At 42.0% G+C, this 9,062-nt stretch overlaps 1 protein-coding gene across 1 annotated transcript in view; it reads left to right on the plus strand.

The window, feature by feature from the left end:
- Positions 1 to 1,446: 1,446 nt before the first annotated feature.
- The window catches only part of TIPRL (TOR signaling pathway regulator), a 24,416-nt gene continuing 16,800 nt past the window's right edge, over positions 1,447 to 9,062 (plus strand). Inside the window, exons 1-3 of the mRNA XM_011933414.1 lie at positions 1,447 to 1,783; positions 6,889 to 7,068; positions 7,774 to 7,873. Of these exons, the coding sequence (XP_011788804.1) occupies positions 1,680 to 1,783; positions 6,889 to 7,068; positions 7,774 to 7,873 (384 nt within the window). The 5' untranslated portion in view covers positions 1,447 to 1,679. The remainder of the gene's footprint in view (positions 1,784 to 6,888; positions 7,069 to 7,773; positions 7,874 to 9,062) is intronic.

The raw sequence follows: 9,062 nt of genomic DNA on the forward strand, positions 1-9,062 counted from the left end.
CTTTAGACAAAGCTTAACACTGTTTTTTGTTTGTTTGTTTTTGAGACAAGGTCTTACTCCGTCACCCAGGCTGGAATGCAGTGGCACCATCTCAGCTCACTGCAACTTCTGCTGCCCGGGTTCAAGTGATTCTTCTGCTTCAGCCTCCCTAGTAGCTGGGATTACAGGCATCCACCACCGTGCTCAGCGAAGTTTTGTATTTTCAGTAGAGACAGGGTTTTACCATGTTGGCCAGGCTGGTCTTGAACTCCCGACCTCGGGTGATCCACCTGCCATGGCCTCCCAAAGTGCTGGGATTACAGGCTTCAGCCACTGCACCTGGCCTGTGTTTTTGTTTTTGTTTGTTTTTGAGACAGGGTCTTGCTCACACAGGCATGAGTGCTGTGGCATGATCATGGCTCAATGCAGCCTCTGGGGCTCAAGATCCTCCCACCTCAGCCTCTCAAGTAGCCTGGGACTACAGGCAGATGCCATCATACACAGTTAATTAAAATGGTTTGTAGAAATGAGGCCTCACTATGTTGCCCACGCTGGTCTCGGATTTCTGGACTCAAGCAATCTTCCCACCTAGGCTTCCCAAGATGCTAGGATTATAGGCAGAAGCCACTTCGCCTGACCAAAGCTTAAATCTTTCAACAATTGCTGATCAGAAAATCTTTCAATCTACTTATGATCTGTAAGCCTCTCCTTCAAGACATCCCACTTCCTTAGCCTGAACCAATGTATATCTTCCATATATTGACTTACTTTACCAGCAATTCCCAACTCCCTAAAATGTGTAAAACCAACAGTAACGCCACTGCTTCGGATGTTCTTTCTCAGGACCTCTTGGGACTATTCCGCGAGCCATGGTGACTCATATTGGTTGAGAATAAACCTCTTTAAAACCTTTTACAGTTTTTTTTTTTCCATTAACAAAATCATCTCATTTTGAGGCAACTGAAGCCTCAAATCGTTAGATAAGCGGTTTGCCCAAGGATTCACACAATAGTGTTGCAAAAGCAGATTTAGCACTAAGTAGGCTGTGTTGTTTCCACTATACTGGGTGCCTACATAGCAAGTAGACCATGGAAAGTCTTGGCACATCTACTAGGATACAGTTTTGATAGGAGTTGGTCATAGTCAAGAGTGGCTAGATGGCCACTTCTAAATCTTGTTGGTGCTAGATTTCCTAAACTCTGTGGGATTACTTCCTTTTTGACCTCAAAACAGAAAAATTTCCTCTGTAACACGATTCACTAAGACACGAGATAATTACGCTGCTTTGAGGTCTGTAAGGATCAAGTGAGAGCCGTCCTCCCCTTCCCTGACAGTCCCTACGATCCTTCGAGATGACGTCACCCAACGAGTTCACGAGGGCGGTGCGGTCCTAACCACACCTTCTGCAACCCAAGTGCCTCCCCTCAGACTTTCTGCTTTTTCCTTTTTTCCGGAGCGTCGTAACGTAAGACGTGGGTCACGCAACCACAGCAACTAGTCCCGGAAGCAAAAAGCAAAGGGGCGGAGAAGAAGACGGGAAGCAGAGCCAGCGTCCGGGTCGGCCGGCAGGGGGCGGGGCCGGGCATGGTAACGGCTCGAAAACCTAGGAGGCTGGGCCGGAGGAAGGCGGAGGAACCGGTGTTCGCCGCCGCCGCTGCTTCAGCCTATTTCTTGCGGCCTCCGCGGGTCCTGCCTCAGCCATGATGATCCACGGCTTCCAGAGCAGCCACCGGGATTTCTGCTTCGGGCCCTGGAAGCTGACGGCGTCCAAGACCCACATCATGAAGTCGGCAGATGTGGAGAAGTGAGGCTTCGGGGCACGGGGTCTGGGCGCTGGCCGGTTGCTGGCCTAGGGAGGGAGGCAGGGCGAACTCCGTGAAGCCCCTCCCCTTTCCCCTGAGGCGGAGGTTCTGTCCCTCCGGACCGGACTTTTGATTGACAACTTCGATAAGTAATCCAGTCACACTTCCGGACCCTTTGGTTGGGGATCGCCAGGAGCTGCTTTCGTGAACTGTCACTCCGCCTGGGTTTGAGTAGAGTGTGGCTGTCCTGGTGGTCGTTCCCCTCACCAAACGTCTCCTCCTGCCTCAGCCTGCACCACCTTTCTGGGTGGTTGTTGCCTGTTTTCTTAGGGGTTAATGACGGGGATGATTTATAAGTTTGGTTTTTGGCACGTCAGGTGCTGTGCCTGGCGCTTGAGATAGGAAATGTAAAAGACAGCCTGCGCCTCAATTCACAGTCTCGTGAGAGAGACAGACAATTATATGACAGCGTGAATAAATGTAATGAAGATACATACACGGAGTGATTTGAGGTCTTTTAGGGACTCGAACCACCTAGGAAATTGGGATGCCTGAACTGAATCTTGATAAAATCGTTGCTGGGGACTGTGGATAGGTGCATGCCACCAGGTCAAGCAGAGTGAGTGGTGATGCGTTTTTGATGCCTGGGCTGAATCTAGACAAAATTTAGGGGAATCAGCGGACGCCTGAAAAGCCAGAGGCTCCGGGAGAGTGAAAGCTATGATGTGATTAAAGATCTGTGTCTGTGTGATTGGAGCGTGAGGTACTATAGAGGGTGTTGTGAGAAATGAGAGGTAGGCCCCAGGGGAATCAAGATACTGAGGGAATTTTTATGCCAGGAGTTTTCAATTTTCTCTAACAACCACTGGGTGTAATTTTATCCGAAGGAGTTGCATTATCAGATGTAGGCTCTGAAAGATTTCTCTGGAAGCCATGTTGAGGCTGGATTGCTGGTCCGCAGGGATGGGAAGGAGACCAGTTAGTAAGAGAGAAGATAGGTTTTAAAAGATTAAGTCCCTGGGATGGCCAGTTGATGGGAGGAGAAATAAAGGGAGAGTCAAGATCTAATGACTCTTCTAATGACAAGATCTCTGGCTTGGATTGTTGCATGTATAGTATTGCCTTTGAACAAGATGAGAAGCATAGGAGGAGGAGGAGCAGATGGGGGCTGGGTGTTGGATAGAGGATGAGTCTAGTTTACTGAAATGTGAGGTGAGTATAGGTCATAGAGTGGAGATGTTTAGTAGGCATTTAGATATATTTATCTTGGAGCTCAAAAAAGATGATGTTTAAGTTTGGGAATTATCTGCTTATATTTGGTACCTGGAGCTTTGGGAATGAATTAAGCTATCTAGAAGTCATCCAGAGGAAAAGGTCATAAAATAGAACCCTAAGTGAGCACTTGCATTTTAAGATTTGAGCAGAGGGAGTGACCAGGGAAGAGAGGAAAGTCATGAAACGATGCTTGCTTCCTAAGAAAATAAGTGGTGATATTCTAGTAGACTCACTGAAAAAAATTAGGAAAATACAGAAAACAAAGGAAAAAATTTCCCTTCATCCGACCACAAATTGAATTATGTTTTTGACTTTTTCCTCTATATAACTTTCTTTTCTTTTATAACTTTTTTTTTTTTGATTTTTAATAGAGACGGGGGTTGCTCCACGTTGGTTAGGCTGGTCTTGAACTCCGGACCTCAGGTGATCCATCTGCCTTGGCCTCCCAAAGTGCCGGGATTACAGGCGTGAGCCACTGTGCCTAGCCTTGTGTAACTTTTATTTACTTTTTATTTTGTTTTTGTTTTTGAGACAGCCTCACTCTGTGGCCCAGGCTAGAGTGCAGTGGTGCAGTCTCAGCTCACTGCAACCTCCACCTTCCAGGTTAAAGTGGTTCTCCTGCCTTAACCTCGCTGGTAGCTGGGACTACAGGCGCATGCCAACATACCTGGCTAATTTTTGTATTTTTATTGATTTATTTATTTTTAATTTTCTTTTTCTTTTTTTTTTTTTTTTTTTGAGAGGAGTTTTGCTCTTGTTGCCCAGGCTGGAGTGCAGTGGTGCCATCTCAGCTCACTGCAGCCTCCACCTCTTGGGTTCAAGCGATTCTCCTGCCCAGCCTCCCAAGTAGCTGAAATTACAGGCATGTATCACCATGCCCGGCTAATTTTGTATTTTTAGTAGAGATGGGGTTTCACCATGTTGGTCAGGGTGGTCTTGAGCTCCCGACTTCAGATGGTCTACCTGCCCTTGGCCTCCCAAAGTGCTGGGATTACAGGCATGAGCCACCTCCTCCTCGTATAACTTTCTGTGAGAAATTGCTGATTGGTGCAAAAGTAATTGCGGTTTTGCAATTAAAAACCACAATTACTTTTGCACCAACATAATACAATATATAGTTATATATAAAGCAGTCAGCTTCAAACTGGGGCCTGCATGTAATTTACTTATAGATGCTTCAGAGATGGCTGTATGCATGGAGAGTTTTAAAGGAATAAAATTCCATATCTATAATCTCCTTACGTATTATTTAAAAAATAAATTTGCCTGAGGCTGGGCGCGGCGACTCACGCCTGTAATCCCAGCACTTTGGGAGCCGCGGCGGGCGGATCACTTGAGGTCAGGAGTTCAAGACTTGCCTGGGCAACATGGTGTAACCCTGCCTCTACTAGAAATAAAAAAAAAAATTATCCGGGAGTGGTGGTGCAGGCCTGTACTCCCAGCTACTCTGGAGGCTGAGGCATGAGAATCACTTGAACTCGGGAAGTGGAGGTTGCAGTGAGCTGAGATTGTGCCACTGCACTCCAGCTGGGATGATAGAGTGAGACTCCATCCCTCCCACCGAAAAAAAAATAAACTGCCTTTTTTATATGACAAAAGGAAGACTTACCCTCACCAATCCTAAATTTTTCTGTGATGCATTACCATAGATTGTAAAAACCACTAAGGTGCTAAATAAATTGATTGGGTAAAATATTGGATTAAAGAAACTCCCTTTAATGAATATTTAAGGCACCTTAAAACCACAGGAGCTTCCTGTCTTCTCTCCTTTTAACTGGTTTTACCTGTTTTTAAGAGGGAAACTTGATGTTAGGAATAGGGCATTTTCAGGCCTGGCACAGTGGCTCACGCCTGTAATCCCAACACTTTGGGAGGCCGAGGCAGGTGGATCACCAGACCAGTCTGGCCAACATGGTGAAACCCCGTCTCTACTAAAAATACAAAAATTAGCTGGGCGTGGTGACACGTGCCTGTAATCCCAGCTACTAGAGGGACTGAGACAGGAGGATTGCTTGAATCCGGGAGGCAGAGGTTGCAGTGAGCCAAGATTGTGCCATTGCACTCCAGCCTGGGCAACAGAGCAAGACTCCATCTCAAAAAAAAAGGAAAAAGAAATAGGGCATTTTGACCTGTGTTTAAGAAACTCTATATTTAGAACATTGAAGGACTGTAAATTAGTAACAGTGATTCTTTTACATATATGAGTGAAATATTTTATAGGACTGCCAGATTTTTCCAGATATATTGGGTAGAACCCACAGACTCATGTGTTATTTCACATTTGGTATGCATTATTCAAGTTAAAACTTATTTTATGGAATCTTATGTAATATATATTCCAATTATAGTTTATTGTATCTAATCTTTTAAGTATTTAGTATTTTCTATCTCCTAATAACAAAGAATAAATTTTACTTAAAATTATGATGAAAGTTAATATTGTTAGGTATCATCCTGAAGACCTGCACCTCAAAAAGTTAGATCACGGATATGTACACACAGAAATACACATATAGATGTAAAAAATATACAATGTGTATACAGCACTTTGGGAGGCTGCGGCGGGCGGATCACCTGAGGTCAGGAGTTCAAGATTATCCAAAATAGTCTCTACTAAAAATACAAAACTTAGGCAAGCACGGTGGCGGGTGCCTGTAATCCCAGCTACTAGGGAGGCTGAGGCAAGAGAATCACTTGAACCTGGGAGGTGGAGGTTTCAGTGAGCCGAGATCATGCCACTGCACTCCAACCTGGGGTGACAGAGTAAGACCTTGTCTCAAAAACAAACAAACAAGCAAACAAAAAACAGTGTTAAGCTTTGTTTAAAGACTTGAAGTCAGTAGAAAGGAATGCTTAAGAAAAGGGGGCCTGCTATCTGTCTTGTGATGCTATACCAGTCAGGTTGGAGAGTAAGGCACATTATACCATTGCATATAAAAAACCATTTAATGACATTTTATGGTTTGTAGGGCATGACTTAATCCTTGCCTTGCATGGCCATAGGTCTTGTTTATCATACGCATTTTGATCATACTATTTTATCATAAGCATTTTTCCGTTTTATTATATTCTCTCTTTAAACATTTGTAATGGTTCCGTAATATTTCATCATATGGATATACTTTGGTTTGCATAATCATTTATTGCTTTATAATGAAACATTCAGAGTATTTCTTTTTCACGATTATAAGTAAAGCCATTATAAGTATTAATGTGTATAGTTTTTTTCTGTACTTGGAATTATTCTTTAGTACAGATATCCTAAAACTGATACTTTGGGTCAAAGTGTGTAGATTTTATTAAATTCCTGTTATTTTTTGCTTGATTGTTGCACCAGGGTGAAATGTAAATTGACACAATCCTTCTGAAAGTCTGTATAGGCAAGTGGTGGATTCCCTCATCAGTGTCAGGTGCTTTTGCTTTTTTCATCACCACTTTTTGAAACTTATAACAATTGAAAATTTTAGTGGAAAAATTATTTTCCTACAAGGGACAGTATCTTTAATTGCTTTGCTATCTTTTCTTCATACCTTCATGATATATATTATAGTAATATCTGTATGCTATATATTATAGTAATATAATAAGCTATTATATCTGTGTTTGTATATTATCTTATTTAGCCCACTACCTAGTACAGTGCCATAAGATATGATGATGAAAGAATGGATGATGAAAGCATTTTGTAGACCTTGCAAATATATCATATTGATTAAATCATATGCTGTGTAACTCATTCAGCAATGTAGGAAGAATTCTCTTGGGATGGAAAAGAAACAAAAATGCCAACAGCGATATAAAATTATCTCACCTGACTTTTGGTTATGTATAGATTAGCCGATGAATTACATATGCCATCTCTCCCTGAAATGATGTTTGGAGACAATGTTTTAAGAATCCAGCATGGCTCTGGCTTTGGAATTGAGTTCAATGCTACAGATGCATTAAAATGTGTAAACAACTACCAAGGAATGCTTAAAGTGGCCTGTGCTGAAGAGTGGCAAGAAAGCAGGTGAGAATCTAGTCAATTAGGTTAAACAAAAAAGATAATTAGGTTAAACAAAAGTGAAAAGACTTGAAAAAATATTCAGTAATGATACGTGTGTGTTGTTAGAATTAAGAACTGGTATTATTAAACACGAGAGTTGTATCATTCTAGAATTCATTTTTCTCAGACATAAAAATGGAAGTTAATTACCCCACTGCTTGAATACTTGTTAAAGTGAATTACAACTGAGCTGAGCTATGTACTTTTTCAATTCTTCAGCGTTCCTTATTGAAGAGGCAGTAGGCTATATTTAATGTTCCTGTTTTTCAAGAAAAATGTTTACTTATGATATGCTTAATAAATATCCTATTTGAGAAGCATTGAAATTAAGACAGCATGTTTTTCTTTGATAGTCAAATCAGCAATTATTTACTTTGTGCCTAATAAGTACTAAGTACCTTAGATGATACAAAGAAGTATAAACCTTTAAACCATGTCCTCAGGCAGTGTACAGACTAACTGAAAAGACTACATCAGTACATGACAAGTTAAAGAACAATAAATGTAGAAAAACTGTAAGAAAAACCTTGTACTGGTGAATTATAACAAGTGTATATATTTAATAGGATATTTTATGTTATTGTAGAATATAATTGGATGTGATATATAAATACAGATAATCTCTATTCTGCATCACTGAATCTGATCCTTCTCATTTTGGTATTTGAGGACGGAGGGTGAACACTCCAAAGAGGTTATTAAACCATACGATTGGACCTATACAACAGATTATAAGGGAACCTTACTTGGAGAATCTCTTAAGTTAAAGGTAAATCTTACTTTTTTCTTTTATGAGTCATTAATTGTCTTGGACAGTCTGAGCATTAGAACTTTCTAGTAACGGGTTATTTTTTGCAACTACTTTTATCGTCCTTGTTTTCTGTTGTGGCATCCCTCAGAACGTAATGTGAGGGGGTTTTGCTTGTTGACTTATCAGCAGAAAATAAAAGATGGCCTTAATGGAAAAATTTATTTTTAAAACTGTAGTTGGTGGCAATGGCAGACTGCCATGTTGTTATCATTATCACTATCAAGAAACACTAAAATGTATTTTGGGCCTTGGTAATGTATTACGTGATTTAGGCAGAACCTGCTAGCTAGTAGCTTACAAGTTTATAGATTAACAAATATATGGGCAAAAAGAACTTCTGGTTAGACAAAGTAGGTTTATGTCCTGACTGCTGTTGAGTATGAACCTGAAATGACTTTAGGTAAGTTACTTGAGTCTCAGTTTTATCGATAAATTGGGTAAACAGAAATATCTACCTCAGAGTTTTGATGTGAAATAATTTATGGGAAGCTCTCAATAAATTCTAAAGCTCTATATTAGTATTAAGTCCTGTCTGTGTAAGCCCTGCTTGCAAAGAGATTCGGGCCAGGCACAGTGGCTCACACCTGTAATCCCAGTACTTTGAGAGGCCGAGGCAGGCGGATCATGAGGTCAGGAGTTTGAGACTAGCCTGACCAACATGGTGAAATCCCTTCTCTATTAAAAATACAAAAATTAGCTGGGTGTGGTGGCGCATGCCTGTAATACCAGCTACTCAGGAGGCTAAAGGAGGAGAATTGCTTGAACCCGGGAGGTGGAGGTTGCAGTGAGCCGAGATCACGCCACTACACTCCAACCTGGGTGACAGAGTGAGACTCTGTCTCAAAAGAAAAAAAAAGAAGAAGAGATTTGGCCGGGTTCTGTGGCTCACACCTGTAATCCCAGCACTTTGGGAGGCCAAGGTGGGTGGATCATGAGGTCAAGAGTTCAACACCAGCCTGGCCAACATGGTGAAACCCTGTCTCTACTAAAAATACAAAAATTAGCCTGGCATGGTGGAGTGCGCCTGTAGTCCCAGCTAATCGGGAGGCTGAGGCAGGAGAATTGCTTGAACCCTGGAGGCGGAGGTTGCAGCCAGCCAAGATCGCATCATTGCACTCCAGCCTGGGTGACAGAGTGAGACTCCCAT

The sequence above is a fragment of the Colobus angolensis genome, unplaced genomic scaffold (genome assembly GCF_000951035.1).
Source record: "Colobus angolensis palliatus isolate OR3802 unplaced genomic scaffold, Cang.pa_1.0 Scaffold126, whole genome shotgun sequence".
NCBI lineage: Eukaryota > Metazoa > Chordata > Mammalia > Primates > Cercopithecidae > Colobus > Colobus angolensis.